This window comes from Eubalaena glacialis, chromosome 5 (assembly GCF_028564815.1).
Source record: "Eubalaena glacialis isolate mEubGla1 chromosome 5, mEubGla1.1.hap2.+ XY, whole genome shotgun sequence".
Lineage (NCBI taxonomy): Eukaryota > Metazoa > Chordata > Mammalia > Artiodactyla > Balaenidae > Eubalaena > Eubalaena glacialis.
The window spans coordinates 65,731,860-65,749,975 of record NC_083720.1 but is presented as its reverse complement, the minus strand read 5'-3'; the positions used below and the strand labels follow the sequence as shown (position 1 = coordinate 65,749,975).

General features: G+C 34.6%; 1 protein-coding gene across 3 annotated transcripts in view; it reads right to left on the bottom strand.

Annotated features, from left to right (window-relative positions):
* The window catches only part of KLHL5 (kelch like family member 5), an 80,094-nt gene that overhangs the window by 24,095 nt on the left and 37,883 nt on the right, over nt 1-18,116 (bottom strand). For all 3 annotated transcript variants that reach the window (XM_061192170.1, XM_061192172.1, XM_061192171.1), the window contains 2 exons: nt 9,292-9,504; nt 243-429 (listed from right to left, as the gene is read on the bottom strand). In XM_061192170.1, coding sequence (XP_061048153.1) covers nt 243-429; nt 9,292-9,504 — 400 coding nt within the window. The remainder of the gene's footprint in view (nt 1-242; nt 430-9,291; nt 9,505-18,116) is intronic.

Here is an 18,116-nt window from a genome sequence, read left to right as displayed (position 1 = left end):
AGATAACTAATAAGGACCTCCTGTATAGCACAGGGAACTCTACTCAATACTCTGTAATGAGTATTACTCTTTTCTCTGTATGGGAAAAGAATCTATAAAAAGAGTGGATATATGTATATGTATAGCTGAATCACTCTGCTATATACCTGAAACTAACATAACATTGTAAACCAACTATACTTCAATAAAAAATTCTAAAATATTCGTTTTTCCATTCCTTCAAATAAAAGATTATTTAATACCTTTTGTTGAATCCATTCCTCCAACTGCAAATAATGTACCGACAGTTGACTTCCTAGGTTTTGTCCGAGGACTCTGTAACATGGGCCGTCTCTCTGGTAGCAGGTGATACTTCATTGCTTCCATAATTAGTTTCTGACATTCTATATCATCTCGAAAAAGTGCATTATTTTCCATGTCTGCTAGGAACTAGAAGAAATAGTGAGTATGTGTATTGAATGACCAAGAAAATAGTAGGGTTGAAAGAATAAACTAGTTCACAAATGGAAATGATCTCATTAAAAAAAATCCAAGGGACTTTTCTGGTGGTCCAGTGGTAAAGAATCCGCCTTCCAATGTAGGGAATGTGGGTTCGATCCCTGGTCAGGGAACTAAGATCCCACATGCCGTGGGGCAACTAAGCCCGCGTGCCACAACTACTGAGCTTGCGTGAGCCTCAACTAGAGCGCCTGCATGTTGCAAACTACAGAGCCCACGTACCCTGGAGCCCACGCGACACAACTAGAGAGAAGCCCGCGTGCCACAACGAAGAGCTCGCGCACCACAACAAAAGATCCTGCATGCCTCAATGAAGATCCTGTGTGGCTGCAACCAATGCAGCCAAACAAATTAAAATAAATAAATAAATAAAAATTTTAAAAAAAGATAAAGCGAAAGTTTAAAAAAAAATCCAAGTCTGGACATCTATTTCTAACTAAAATATTCAACATTTACAAAATTTACATTTTACATTTCATTGAAAAACAGAAACTGAGAAGTGGTATGCTTTAAAATCTTAATAGTGCTTATCTCTGGGTAGTGGGGAAAGCTGGTGTTTTAAATAATCTTTCTTTGTATGTTTCTATATTTTCCAGATTTTCTAAAATAAATCATTTTACTCTTTAAGTTAGAAATAGTTTTAACTGAAGAATAATAAGTAGGAGTTGACTAATTAGACTGCATTTATCTGACCTCTCTAAAGAATGTTCAACCAGCAACCAACAGCAAAAACAAAACTTTCAAATTTTTTTAAGGGGCAAAGAACTCCAAATGGTGATTTATTCTAAATGAATTAAAATTCCTTGTACTTCACTGAATCTTATTTTTTTACCTATGTAATTTTATGTAAATGCATAAATATGGTCATACCTTGCCTTTTAAAAAATGATTTTTTTTCCTTTTGTACTTGGTTCTCCATGCCCCTCCCTGCCCGTTAACTGCCTTATTTCTTTCATTTAGGATACTGATCCATATGAAATTAATTTTTAAACAGAAGATGAGTTGAGAAATATTTTTTCTTCCAAATGAATAGCTAGTTCTGTACCAGCACCATTTACTAAATAATTCCCTCCATTTCCAACTGAATTGAACCTTGGTCATAAATAGTCTCAGGATATATGAGATCTGCTCTTTGATCCTCTAATCTATTTGTCTATTCCTTTTCTAATACTGTATTTTATTACAGCATCTTTATGGCATTTCATGCTTATATGATATAAATCTACCCTCACTATTCATTTTCACAGTTTTCTTGGCTATTTTTGAGTCTTCACTTTCCATATAAACTTAAGACATTTATCTAATTCCCCATCACCATCTTGATCCTGTTGGCATTCTAATATGAACTGCATTAAATTTATTAATTTGGGGAGAATTTACATTTTTATGATGCTAAGTCTTTTTGTTCAAGAAGCCTTTCCACTGTTTATAGCTTTCTTCATATAGGTACTATTATGCCTTTTATTAAATATACTAATTTTATATTAAATGTATTAAATAATATATTAAATATATTTTAAAATTATTTTTATTGCTACTGGAAATGGATTTTTGAATTTCCACTTTGCATATCTTTTGTCATTGTATACTTGTATCATAACCTACTACTTTACCACATTCCCTTATCAAACTCTAGCTATTAGGCATATAATCATAATAATCACCAAATAGGGATAGTTACATCTTCTTCTAATATGTATGCCAATTATTTCATTTTTATTTTATTATTGTAGTTGCTAAAACCTTCAAAGCAATGTTAAATAATTATGGTGATATAGAATATTCATTTTTCTGGTTTAAATTGATATGTTTTTAGTATTTCACTATTTAAGATAATAGTTACTAAAGCATTTAGTAATCCATCTTTATTATAGATAGGTTGTTTTCTTCTCTCCCTATTTTACTTTAGAGTTTTAAAATTAAGAATGGTTGCTAATTTTTTCCAGTATCTTTTATACATCTATTAATATGATCATATGGCTTTTTCTCCTTGAAGTTACTGATATAATTACCTTGACAGATTTCCTAATACTCAATCATTCTTGTATTCTTAGAAAAAAACCTTCCTGGTCATAGTGTATTATCCTTTTGATACACTGTAGGATTGTATTTGATAATATAAGGTATATTTTATATATTTTATAATTCACCATTTCAAGTATACAATTCAATGATTTTTAGTAAATTTACCAAGTTGTGCAACCATTATCATAAAACAGTTTTGGAACATTTTCATCACCTTGATTAGATCCCGCATGTCTGTTTACTGTTAATCTCTGTTCCTATCTCCTGTTCCAAGCACTAATCTGTCTCTGTAGATTTGCCCTTAGATGTTCCATATAAAGAGAATCATACAATGTGGGGTCTCTTGTATCTTGCTTTTTTCATTTAGCATGTTTTTGAGGTTAATCAATGTGTAGCATGTATCACTACTTCATTTCATTTTACTGTTGAATAATAATTCATCGTATGGATACACCACATTTTGTCTATCCATTCACCAGTTGATGAACACTTATATTGTTTCCAGTTTTTGGCTATTAGGAATAAAGCTGCTAAGAACATTTGTGTGCAAGTCTTTATGTGGATATATGTTTTCATTTCTCTTGGGTGTATACCTAGGAGTAGAATTGCTGGGTCATGTCGTAAACTTACGTTAACTTTTTAAGAAAGTGTCAAACTGTTTTCCAAGGTGGCTGCACTATTTATATTTACACCAGCAATCTATGAGGGTTCCTGTTTCTCCACATTCTCACCAACAATTATTACTATCTTCTCTTTTTAGCCACTTGAGTGGGTGGGAAATGCAGTTTTACTTTGCATTGCCTTAATGGCCAATAATGTTGAGAGTATTTTCATATTTTGATAATGGAAGAGAAGGAAGAGTCTCTAACAAAAGTCACTGTAAAATAGTTTGTGGCATTTGGAAACTGAGAACAGCATGCTAAAGGCAAAAAAACCAAATTAAGACATAAGTCTCAGGACCTATGCCAGAGTATAAATTCTGGTATTAATTATTGTATATTATTCTGTGTACACAAAATATACTTGCTAGAGAAGCTATTAATGAATATGCATTGAGCTGGTTCATTTTTTTTTTTATGTATTTATATTTTTGGCTGCACTGGGTCTTCATTGCTGTGCACGGGCTTTCTCTAGTTGCGGCTAGCGGGGGCTACTCTTGGTTGCGGTGTGCAGGCTTCTCATTGCGGTGGCTTCTCTTGTTGCGGAGCATGGGCTCTAGGCGCGTGGGCTTCAGTAGTTGTGGCTCACGGGCTCTAGAATGCAGGCTCAGTAGTTGTGGCACATGGGCTTAGTTGCTCCACGGCATGTGGGATCTTCCCAGACCAGGGCTCGAACCCGTGTCCCCTGCATTGGCAGGCGGATTCTTAACCACTGTGCCACCAGGGAAGTCGAGCTGGTTCATTTAGATTAATCTTAGTGTTTATATTACTTCTGTTATATATAATTGCTTTAGTCCTTTGTAAAAAAAAATAAATAAATGTGAAAAAATTGTAGAAAGTAAAGTCTTGGAAGACTCAATAGTTACTGCAATATTAAGTAAAATATATTTCTTAGCATGCTGACACTATCTATAATTTTTGAACAAATGGGATTAATTATATGTAAGTAGAGAGATGAAAATAATGGAAGGAAATATGAATCCATTAATCTAAGTATCAGATTAATCAAATGGAAGGTACCAGATATCATTTGGAAAATCATTCAGAAGGCACTGATAAAGCACTACAAAATACAGACTCTCATATACTCTTCATTTCAGGTGAATACTATGTACCTTCTCTGCCATAAAAGAATGGCAAATTATTAAAATGGAAACATTTAGAAAATAGAAGAAACATTTTCCATTTGTAAATTTTTATCTTCACTCACATACTTGTTCACTATATGACTATTTCACTAAAACTGTCCCTTCAACTACTACTAAGAGTGAAAAACAGAATGTGAATGATTTTTGAACTCTACAGCCTTTAAAAAAAGTTTTGGTATCCAAAACTTGTAAAATAAAAGAATACTAAATGTAAATACTGACTCGTTTTATATTTCTGAATTTTAGTAAAAAACAATAATGAGAATTGAGAACAGAACAGTGGAGACCAAGATACTTGTAATACAGGGTAACCATTGGGAACATTAAGAATTTAGCTGTCAAAATCTTTAAAACAATGTCCTAATGCAGTTGACCCTTGAACAACATGGATACAAAACACACAGGTCCACTTATACACAGATATTTTTCAGTAGTAATACCACAGTATTACACAGTCCACTGGTTGAATCCACAGATATAGAGGAACCTCAGATACGGAGGTTATACGTTATACACAGATTAATCCCCATGCTGTTCGAGGGCCAACTGTATTTCTATGCACATTATTTAAAATGGGATCAAACAGAAAAGCCTGAAATGCTTTCGAAGGTAAAATAAAACCACACACACACTTGTCTTCTGGATTATCCAGAGTTTAAAAAAAAAAGCCACACTAAAATGATCATTTAGATGATGATTACAATGATATATATGATTTCCTCTATCATTTTAAGGAGACACTACAATAAAATTACTATATGTCAGTTGAACTCTTTCTAGTTAGGGTAAATAGAATGTTTCTTATCAACGGAGTAGGGTAAAACCTCATTGAAAAAGGAATTATTTCACAGAAGTAAATTCGTTAGGTAACTGGATCTAACGTCAATTAAAAAAATATTAGTCATTTATTTGATAGGCACTAGACTTCTTTTGTTTTCATTTTTCAGTTTTGTTTTTTATTGAAATATAATTGAGAGAGAACATATTAGTTTCAGGTGTACAACATAATGATTTGAGATATACATATATATGAAAATGATCACCACAGTAAGTCTAGTTAACATCCACCCCCAGAGAGTTACAATTTTTTGGTGTGTGATGAGAACTTTTAAGATCTTAGCAACTTCATCCTTTTCCTATCTTTAAAAATAAAACATTCAGAATACAATCCAACATTTTCTTGATGATTTTAGAGTCTACTTCAATACTTCATCACTTGACAACTCCAAGTCTGCAAACTTGCCCTTTACTTTTAGCAAGGGAAAAAAAAAACAAACCCTGCTAGTATCTCTAAATGCCATAATGGTGCAATAGAGTATTACCACTGCAGAAAAGAAAAACAGTGCTCCAAGAGGTGTTATTAACTTGTTTAAATTATACAGAGCAATGTGGCTTCCATCACTGCTACTCATCAAGCTAAGACAGTGGTTCTCAAACTTGAGTGGGCATCAGATGCACCTGAGGGCTTATTAAAACACAGCTGGCTTGTGTTTTAATAACCACCCAGAGTATCAGATTCAGTAGGTGTAGAGTGGGGGCCTAATAATTTTCATTTTAAACAATTACCCATGTGGTGCTGATCCTATAGTTGGGGATCACACTTTGAGAACCATTGGGCTAATCCAGTGGTTTTTCCATCCTTATCTGTCTTCTCTGTAGCATCTGATGATGTTAAAATTTCCTCCTTCTTGGGCTTCCCTGGTGGCGCAGTGGTCAAGAATCCGCCTGCCAATGCAGGGGACATGGGTTCGAGCCCTGGTCCGGGAAGATCCCACATGCTGCGGAGCAACTAAGCCCATGTGCCACAACTACTGAGCCCGCGCTCTAGAGCCCGTGAGCCACAGCTACTGAAGCCCGCGCGCCTAGAGTCCATGCTCTGCAACAAGAGAAGCCACCGCAGTGAGAAGCCCATGCACCGCAAGGAAGAGTAGCCCCCACTCGCCGCAACTAAAGAAAGCCCACGTGGCAACGAAGACCCAACACGGCTCCCCCCCCAAAATTTCCTCCTTCTAGAACTTGCAATCTCTTTTTAATGGTACTACAGGTATTTAGGCAGCTTTGGGACTACCACTAAATATTAGTAATTCTTAGGGTTCCACCCCTAGTACCCTCATGTTCTCGTCGATCGGTGTCACTCTCTTCCCCTTGGCTTCAACAACCTAAATAAGTAGTTTTCAAAACTTCTTAGACTCTAAGAGGATTAAAGGTGTCAAGAAGCTCTGGAAACATGGTTCTTCTACTTTCTTCCCCACCTTCAAAATCAGCTCTTCATCCTGTATTCTGTCTTAATCAACAGCACCTTCATCAACCTAGTTGCACAAATCAGAATTATTCTGGACCCTTCTTTTTTTTTTCTTTTTTACCCTGCACCATTCAATTGGTCATTAAGTTGCATCAATTCTACCTTCTAAATAGCTCTTGATTCTGGTAATTAATTTCTCTACCTCCACTTCCAGAAAGTGATTAATTCACTGGTCTGAATCCAATAGCCTTCCTAGTGTATTTCTACTTTGACTCCTCCAATCCATTCTCTGCAATGCAGTTATAGGATCTTTCTAAACTAAAAGGATAATTATGCCATTCCCTACTTAAAACCCTTTAGTGCTTCCTCAATGCTTTTAGGATAAAATCCAAACTCCTTGGCATGACTGAGTTCCTTCACGATCTGGTCCGTTTACCTCTCCAGCCTCATCTCTCAACATTGCCCTTTTATTTCTGTACTCTAGCCATGCAAGCTATCTTCAAATTCCAGAACACGATATATTTGCTCATGGCTCTATAACTAGAACCCCTTCTTCCCTGGGCTATTATGCCCGTTCTTTTGGGTGGCAAACTCAGCCTGCAAACTGAGTGACACTTAGAGGTTCTCCTAGCTTCCACATCATCGGTCTGGGTGGGCCACTCCAATTATTTTCATAATACCATGTTTATGTATAGATCACAGCCTTCATTTCATTACATTGTAATTACTGATTTATTTTTTAATCTATTTCTTCCTCCACCTGATGTCCCTCCCCCCACCTCGCAAATTTACACAAAGTACATTCAAAAGGCAGAATAGTTCAGTGGAAAAGGCATAGAACTTTATTTGGGTTCAAGTCCTACCTCTGTCTCATAACTCTAATATATGATGTTAGCCAAGTAACAAAGCCAAAGAAACCTACAACGCAGAAGGGATTTATGCAATCACTTTGTGATTCTGCACATATGGTTTTTACTTTTTTGGTCTGTTACTTCATTTGTACAACACGTGTTAGACTAAATGTTCTCCAAAGTGCCTTTCAACTCTAAGATCTTACGGCTATGATTATCAGCAGTATCCTGGATAAAAGAAATTTTAAAGATCTCTTAGAGTCATGCAAATATAGTATCATAAATATTTGAAGCTACAGGACTGAAGTAAATTGTCAGGTTACTTAATTGCACAAATTCTTTTCAAAGTCCACTAGGATTTTTCAGATTTTATTTTCTTTCATTTAGAAAAGGATAAGAAAAAAATTCTGTTGGATATCAGCAAAAATAGTCCTCTCATCTTTAAATCTGATTTTAAGAGAAATGTTTTATGATGTTATTTTTCCTGAATTGTCATCAATTCATGTAGTTTCACTCCTATGAATTCATATAATATTCTATCTGTGAAGAGAGGTCTTTCGTATAAAGCATCAGCACTGATTTTTGTTTCTATGAGGTAGAGAACAAACAGTAACTTTTGCTCACAACAGATGGAAATAATATATAATGCTCAAGATAAATACAAATAAAATAAAACTTATGGCACTTTAAACAACAACAACAAAAAATCTGATCTCAAGCAGTAACAGCTCATTCTTTCTTTACTGTCAAGGACTCTATTTAAGGCCTCAAAATAAGTAGCAAAGTATGCAGAGGAAATTTTTGTATATTCCAGCTGAAATTGTAAAAAGGGGAAACCATGCATGTAAATATGTTACTGATTGCTTTGAATATACCAACTAGATATCTCTCAATTCTAAAATAATGATAATAATTATACTAATATTATTTATAACACATTTTATTTCACAGAGCACTTTTCTGATCCTCATAAAAGTCCTGTTAGATAGAAAGGATGTTATCTCCACTTGACAGATGAAGAAACCGAGGTATGTGAATTTGCCAAGTCACAGAGTTTTAGATGTCAGAGCCAGAACTATTAACATGTTATTAATTTATATACCACCAGAACCCAGCATTTAGTGGATACTTAATAAATGTGTGGCAAATGAATTAATCTACATTTTCTGGTTCCTAGAGTCCAGTGTTTCTTTCATTAGCAGCTTTATTAATTCTTCAGTTGCTAGGATAGGTCTGCAGCTGAGTCAAATAAAATTACTAACCTCAAAGCAACAATGTTACTTAATGGATGCAATTTAGATAGTCAGACCTTCTGGGTTGAAAACAGAATTTTTTTTTTGCTCACTATCTTTTCACCTTAACATTTCATAGGAATATATATAAAATAACCATATTGAATAGAATAAATAAGCTCATATTAATGTAATTAATAGATAAGCTCATATTAATGTAATTAGCATAAAGTGAATACAGTAGTCCCTCAGTATTCTGGGGACAGGGGGTTGGTTCCAGGATTTGTGTGGATACAACATTTCACCTCAAATATATAGTATTTGGGGATAACCTCTGCACAGTCTCCTGTATACTTTAAATCATCTCTGGATTACCTACAATACCAAATACAATGCAAATGCTATGTAAATAGTTGTAAATGCAACGTAAATGTTATGTAACAGTTGCTGGTACAGGACAGCTTCAAGTTTTGCATTTTGGAATTTTCTGTAATTTTTAAAAAAATATTTCCAATCTACGCTTTGCTGAATTTGAGATGCGGAGCCCACAGATGTGGAAGGCTGACTACTCAAAGTCGCAGCAACTACTGTTGTTGAAATTATGACATTGATTTTAAATAATCAAAAATAGTTTACCTGTGGCGCAAGGAGAGGTAGCCTAATATAAGCCAAAAGTTTACTGAGATCTTTCCGTCTCTGTTCCAAATCATGACGGACCCAAGTAAGAAGTGCATTCAATATTGTCTCCTCACTAGGAATGTTCATGTCATCACTGGCCAAGAGCTTTGCAATTTCACTGGCTGGTAATAACACAAATTCCTGGTTTCGAATTACTTCCATGAAATGTTCCTAGAGGGAAAAAGAGCATATAATTGATATTGTTTCTTCTGTCCATCACAGTTTAAAAGAAACTGAACATTTTTTAATTAGATGCCAAAACACAGTTTATACTTCCGCCCTTCCTTACAATGTATTATTGCTTGCAAAGGAAAAAACACAGCAGAAAATAACATTTAAACTGTAATTATGTTAAAATTCTTATTTCTATGTAAGTAGAATTAAAGCGTTGTATCATTTATTACAATTAAAAAATAAATTTGGGACTTTTCGGTATTGCTTTGCTCAAGTTAGGGAATAGTTTTGGCAAGTCTTTCAAAGGAAGATAGAAAAAATGACATAGACACTTTGTATGATTAACATCAAAAGTGAGTTTAGATTTGTGGTGCAGAAGATTTTGGCCAAGAGGGAAGCAAAATACCTGGGTGAGAATGAAGTTATTTCTCTTACCCAGAAATGGCCTCTAGGGTGGCTAAATTTCCCAAGACCATTCTGAACCACGGAAGTCTTCTCAGACTCTGCCTGGGAAGAGAATGTGTCCTTAGAGCTATCCGTGAGCCAAACTGGCCTTTAAAAGTATTTTAATATTATTTATAAGACCATCAAGGATTTTAGAGGTCTGATTTGAAAACTCTAATCTCTTCTTACCTGATTTATGTACAAAGTTCTTTTGGTCTCATAGGAAAAACAGCCAAAACAAAAATGTTGACCTACAGTGCACTGGGACTCCAGGGCCTTAGACAGAAGATGACTCAGTTCTGGCCACATTCTAGAATCAGCCTCTTTATAATTTGAAATGGAAGATAAAAATGCCCTTAGATAACTTTTACTAGGCTATTATGCTAAACAATCTAAAGAGAAAAGAAATAGTCTTCTGTTGTAAAAGGTTACAAGTCTTAATGCATGGGCTGCTTACATAGTTATAATACAAACGCAAATGCTAGAAGTATTGTCCCTTAATGTTTTTCTTATGCTTCTTAATGTACTATGGCTGTCTCAGCATACAGTTTTAATAAAAAAAGCTAAGGCTGTTTAAATCAGAGCTATTTAAAAATAGCTCAAGCTATTTAAATTAGAGTTAGAGATAAGGACTATCAACAATTATCTTCTATATCAAGATGAGAATTGTATTTTCCATATAGCCTCCAGTAACCCAAGTTAGCCACCGATCTAAGATATATCTTGGGTTGACATTTCACTTCTTTCCAAGAAATTCTTAAGAGGAAAACCATACGTGAATAATTAACTACATTCAATTGCCTCAATTCATCATGATTTGTTAAAGATGCCCAAATGAATCTATTTTAAAATGACTGATTATCATTTTTCAGAAATATATTTTAATAAAACCTCAGGGCTGGAATGGCTTCAAGCAAATTGTACTACTCAATTGTACACCGACATTATAAAATGATTTGGTAACACACAGCAAGAGCTATAAAAATGTTGAAGCTCTCAACTCGTAGTTATACCACAAGTAGTTTAATCCTTAGTAAATAATTCACAAGAGGGGGGAAAAAAAGCTGATGCTTCTCTGATGGTGCTTCTTTGTATTATTATTTATAATAGTAAAAAAAATGGGAAATAGCCTAAATGTCCAGCTCTAGGGGGTTGTAACTCAATTGGCTATTATTCAGGCATTAAAAATTTTAGGGACAAAGACCACATAGATAAATGGAAAGATATTTATTATATAATGTTAGATGAGATTCTGAAGAAATCAAAATAATATACATTTTTAATAGTTCAAAAGTATATAGTACAGTCAACAGTTATACAACACTGAAGTAACTACTGCCATACTTTCAAATGGAATTAATTGCATTTCATCAATGAGAAAAAGATTATATAAATATTCATTTAATTAATAGTTTATTTGTTGATATATCTATTTCAGAACAATGCCCATTCCATTCTGGTAGAATTTGTATTAAGTGAAATTGGAGTTTTTCAACACCTTATGGAAATACTACTGAACTCAAGGTTAAACACAAAGTGCTTTCCAAAAGTATTAATTTGGTTTTGAAGCAAGTATTTTAGCAAAATTCAATGTTTTTTACAGGTTTTCTAGATCAAGAAACAAAATTTAAAATTGTAAAATCAAATGTTTGTATTTATTTTATAAATCCACAATGACATTCAATATTTGTAATGATATAACCAGTCTTAGATTTTTTTGGTAGAAGTTACATGATGGCTTCCAGGTCACGTTTGGTGGCAGTGAGAACAAGAACAAAAGTTTCCAGATTTCAGGATTACAAGAAGGAACTTTTCATCCTTTCCTATTTGTATTCATGCAGGATGAGTGAACATCCCAAGTACGTGCACTATTTGCTAACTGTGACAGTTGATTTCACTCTGTGGCATGTGCTTACTTCATATTTTAAATCCATTTTACGATACAAACAGCTACCAAACACTTGCTAGCATTATGCTCTTTCCTCCTTTGGAATAGTTTTCAAGCACATGAAATTACTGCGGGATTTATTTAAATTGAAGATTGAATTCTGCTATACATTTTCATTCAGTTCCCACAGCAACAACTCAAATCACACAATCTGCCTCTAAATTACTTATTGTTATTAGAATTCAATTTCAGGTCTTTGTTGAAACTGAATAATGTCAAATAATGGCCTTGGGGAGAAAAAAACTACCACAACTAATGGGCTATGAAAATAGCTTTATAAACATCAAGCTAATTTAAATTTAATTTATATCTAAGCCTTAAAGGAGCAACTGTGCCTCTACTGTAAAGAACAGCAATGACCTAAATGCATACAAATGTTTGCATGTGAATAAAACTCCTTCTTAGGTAAGAGATATTATGTAAATTATGGAATGATTACAAAGGAAAAAAAATCCAGCTTTATTTTATTTATATTTATCTTATTCCAAAAAAATATTTGAACCTGAGCTGTAAAAGTTAAACTAAGAAATCTACAGAGAAGAATGAAGACTGGGGGGAACACAGACTCATCCACCAGAGGGCAGACAGCAGAAGCAAGAGGAACTACAATCTTGCAGCCTGTGGAACGAAAACAACATTCACAGAAAAACAGACAAAAAGAAAAGGCAGAGGACTATGCACCAGATGAAGGAACAAGAAAAAAACCCAGAAAAACAACTAAATGAAGTGGAGATAGGCAACCTTCCAGAAAAAGAATTCAGAATAATGATAGTGAAGATGATCCAGGACCTCGGAAAAAGAATGGAGGCAAAGATCGAGAAGATGCAAGAAATGTTTAACAAAGACCTAGAAGAATGAAAGAACAAACACCTAGAAGAATTAAAGAACAAACAAACAGAGATGAACAATACAATAACTGAAATGAAAAATACACTAGAAGGAATCAATAGCAGAATAACTGAGGCAGAAGAATGGATAAGGGACCTGGAAGACAGAATGGTGGAATTCACTGCCGCAGAACAGAATAAAGAGAAAAGAATGAAAAGAAATGAAGACAGCCTAAGAGACCTCTGGGACAACATTAAATGCAACAACATCCGCATAATAGGGGTCCCAGAAGGAGAAGAGAGAGAGAAAGGACCCAAGAAAATATCTGAAGAAATTATAGTCGAAAACTTCCCTAACATGGGAAAGGAAATAGCCACACAAGTCCAGGAAGCGCAGAGAGTCCCAGGCAGGATAAACCCAAGGAGAAACACACCGAGATACATAGTAATCAAACTGGCAAAGATTAAAGACAAAGAAAAATTATTGAAAGCAACAAGGGAAAAATGACAGATAACATACAAGGGAACTCCCATAAGGTTAACAGCTGATTTCTCAGCAGAAACTCTGTAAGCCAGAAGGGAGTGGTGTGATATACTTAAAGTGATGAAAGGGAAGAACGTACAACCAAGATTACTCTACCTGGCAAGGATCTCATTCAGATTCAACGGAGAAATAAAAAGCTTTACAGACAAGCAAAAGCTAACAGAATTCAGCACCACCAAACCAGCTCTACAACAAATGCTAAAGGAACTTCTCTAAGTGGGAAACACAAGAGAAGAAAGGACCTACAAAAACAAAGCCAAAACAATTAAGAAAATGGTAATAGGAACATACATATAGATAATTACCTTAAATGTGAATGGATTAAATGCCCCAACCAAAAGACACAGGCTCACTGATTGGATACAAAAAGAGACACATATATATGCTGTCTACAAGAGACCCACTTCAGACACATACGGACTGAAAGTGAGGGGATGGAAAAAGTAACTCTATGCAAATGGAAATCAAAAGAAAGCTGGAGTAGCAATACTCATATCAGAGAAAAGAGACTTTGAAATAAAGAATGTTACAAGAGACAAGGAAGGACACTACATAATGATCAAGGGATCAATTCAAGAGGAAGATATAACAATTATAAATATATATGCACCCAACATAGGAGCACCTCAATACATAACGCAACTGCTAACAGCTATAAAAGAGGATATCGACAGTAACACAATAATACTGGGGGACTTTAACACCTCACTTACACCAACAGACAGATCATCCAGACAGAAAACTAATAAGGAAACAAAAGCTTTAAATGACACAACAGACCAGATAGATAAGGTACTTATAGGACATTCCATCCAAAAACAGCAGATTACACTTTCTTCTCAAGTGCATACGGAACATTCTCCAGGATAGATCACATCTTGGGTCACAAATCAAGCCTCGGTACATTTTAAAAACCTGAAATCATATCAAGTATCTTTTCCAACCACAACGCTATGAGATTAAAAATAAATCACCAGGAAAAAACCGTAAAAAACACAAACACATGGAAGCTAAACAATACGTTACTAAATAACCAAGAGATCACTGAAGAAATCAAAGACAAAATCAAAAAATACCTAGAGACAAATGACAAAGAAAACACGATGACCCAAAACCTATGCAATGCAGCAAAAGCAGTTCTAAGAGGGAAGTTTATAGCAACACAATCCTACCTCAAAAAAAGAAGAAAAATCTCAAATAAACAATCTAAACTTACACCTAAAGGAACTAGAGAAAGAACAAACAAAACCCAAAATTAGTAGAAGGAAAGAAATCATAAAGATCAGAGCAGAAATAAATGAAATAGAAACAAAGAAAACAACAGCAAAGATCAATAAAACTAAAAGCTGGTTCTTTGAGAAGATAAACAAAACAGATAAACCTTTAGCCAGACTCATCAAGAAAAAGAGGGGGAGGACTCAAATCAACAAAATTAGAAGTGAAAAAGGAGAGGTTACAATGGACACCACAGAAATACAAAGCATCCTAAGAGATTACTACATGCAATTCTATGCCAATAAAATGGACAACCTGGAAGAAATGGACAAATTCTTAGAAAGGTATAACCTTCCAAGACTGAACCAGGAAGAAACAGAAAATATGAACAGACCAATCACAAGTAATGAAATTGAAACTGTGATTAAAAATCTTCCAACAAACAGAAGTCCAGGACCAGATGGCTTCACAGGTGAATTCTATCAAACATTTAGAGAAGAGCTAACACCCATCCTTCTCAAACTCTTCCAAAAAATTGCAGAGGAAGGAACACTCCCAAACTCATTCTACGAGGCCACTATCACCCTGATACCAAAACCAGACAAAGATACTACAAAAAAAGAAAATTACAGACCAATATCACTGATGAATATAGATGAAAAATCCTCAACAAAATATTAGGAAACAGAATCCAACAACACATTAAAAGGATCATACACCATGATCAAGTGGGATTTATCCCAGGGATGCAAGGATTCTTCAATATATGCAAATCAATCAGTGTGATACACCATATTAATAAATTGAAGAATAAAAACCATATGATCATCTCAATAGATGCAGAAAAAGCTTTTGACAAAATTCAACACCCATTTATGATAAAAACTCTCCAGAAAGTGGGCATAGAGGGAACCTACCTCAACATAATAAAGGCCGTATATGACAAACCCACAGTCAACATCGTTCTCAGTGGTGAAAAACTGAAACCATTTCTTCTAAGATCAGGAACAAGAAAAGGTTGCCCACTCTCACCACTATTATTCAACATAGTTTTGGTAGTTTTAGCCACGGCAATCAGAGAAGAAAAAGAAATAAAAGGAATCCTAATCGGAAAAGAAGTAAAACTGTCACTGCAGATGACATGATACTATACATAGATAATCCTAAAGATGCCACCAGAAAACTACTAGAGCTAATCAATGAATTTGGTAAAGTAGCAGGATACGAAACTAATGCACAGAAATCTCTTGCATTCCTATACACTAACAATGAAAATCAGAAAGAGAAATTAAGGAAACAATCTCATTCACTATTGCAACAAAAGAATAAAATACCTAGGAATTAACCTATCTAAGGAGGTAAAAGACCTGTACTCAGAAAATTATAAGACACTGATGAAAGAAATCAAAGATGACACAAACAGATGGAGAGATATACCATGTTCTTGGATTGGAAGAATCAATATTGTGAAAATGAATATACTACCCAAAGCAATCTACAGATTCAATGCAATCCCTATCAAATTACCAATGAATTTTTTACAGAACTAGAACAAAAAAATTTTTAAATTTGTATGGAGACACAAAAGACCCCGAATAGCCAAAGCATCTTGAGGGAAAAAAACGGAGCTGGAAGAATCAGACTCCCTGACTTCAGACTATATTACAAAGCTACAGTAATCAAGACAATATGGTACTGGCACAAAAACAGAAATATAGATCAATGGAACAGGATAGAAAGCCCAGAGATAAAGCCATGCGCCTATGGTCAACTAATCTATGACAAAGGAGGCAAGGATGTACAATGGAGAAAAGACAGTCTCTTCAATAACTGGTGCTGGGAAAACTGGACAGCTACATGTAAAAGAATGAAATTAGAACACTCCCTAACATCATACACAAAAATAAACTCAAAATGGATTAAAGACCTAAATGTAAGACAAGACACTATAAAACTCTTAGAGGAAAACATAGGAAGAACACTCTTTGACATAATTCACAGCAAGATCTTTTTTGACCTACCTCCCAGAGAAATGGAAATAAAAACAAAAATAAACAAATGGGACCTAATGAAACTTAAAAGCTTTTGCATGGCAAAGGAAACTATAAAAAAGACGAAAAGACAACCCTCAGAATGGGAGAAAATATTTGCAAACGAATCAACGGACAAAGGATTAATCTCCAAAATATATAAACAGCTCATGCAGCTCAATATTAAAGAAACAAACAACCCAATCCAAAAATGGGCAGAAGACCTAAATAGACATTTCTCCAAAGAAGACCTACAGATGGCCAAGAAGCACATGAAAAGATGCTCAACATCACTAATTATTAGAGAAATGCAAATCAAAACTACAATGAGGTATCACCTCACACTGGTTAGAATGGGCATCATCAGAAAATCTACAAACAACAAATGCTGGAGGGAGTGTGGAGAAAAGGGAACCCTCTTGCACTGTTGGTGGGAATGTAAATTGATACAGCCACTATGGAGAACAGTATGGAGGTTCCTTAAAAAACTAAAAATAGAATTACCATATGATCCAGCAATCCCACTACTGGGCATATACCCTGAGAAAACCATAATTCAAAAAGACAGATGCACAATGTTCACTGCAGCATTATTTACAATAGCCAGGTCATAGAAGCAACCTAAATGCCCATCGACAGACAAATGGATAAAGAAGATGTGGTACATGTATACAATGGAATATTACTCAGCCATAAAAAGGAACGAAATTGGGTCATTTGTGGAGACATGGATGGACCTACTAAAGACTGTCATACAGAGTGAAGTAAGTCAGAAAGAGAAAAACAAATATTGTATAGTAACACATATATGTGGAATCTAGAAAAATGGTACAGATGAGCCAGCTTGCAAGGCAGAAATAGAGACAAAGATGTAGAGAACAAAAATATGGACACCAAGGAGGGAAAGCGGGTGGTGGTGGGATGAATTAGGAGATTGGGATTGACATATATGCACTAATATGTATAAAATAGATAAGTAATAAGAACCTGCTATATAAAAAATAAATAAATAAAATTCAAAAAACAAAAAACAAACAAAAATTTAAAAAGGGTGCCAGTTTCCTTAAAAGAAAAAAAAAAAAAAGAAAGGCTTGGGGGGGAAATATTTCAAAGGACTTTATTTAAAAGATGTTAACCTAATACGATGCTAGGTCTAAAAGATGTTAACGTAATACGATGCTAGGTCTGTACAGTACTGCCTTGTCACACAGTCTCTATTTTTTCACTTGAAGCACTTTGACATCATAAATAAGAAACATTTCTAAGAAGCGATTACACCATGGGGAGAATAACGAATCCATAAAGGTTCTGCTTTTGCCTGAGTGCTTTTGCTCACTCACATAGATCCCTACTGTGTTGAACAGAGTAAATCTAAATAATGATGATGATGATGATATCATTTATTGACTGGGTATACTATGTATCAATCGCGGTTTTAAGTGCTAAACTTCTATTAACTCACTTAATCCTCACATTAAGCTCATGAAGTAAGTAGAATTAATCTTCCTAATAGTTACAAATATCTATTCTTATAATTTTTTCCAAATCTCTATTTCTCTAGTAGAAGATTTCTAAAGTACTGTTCAATCCCTTCACCTACA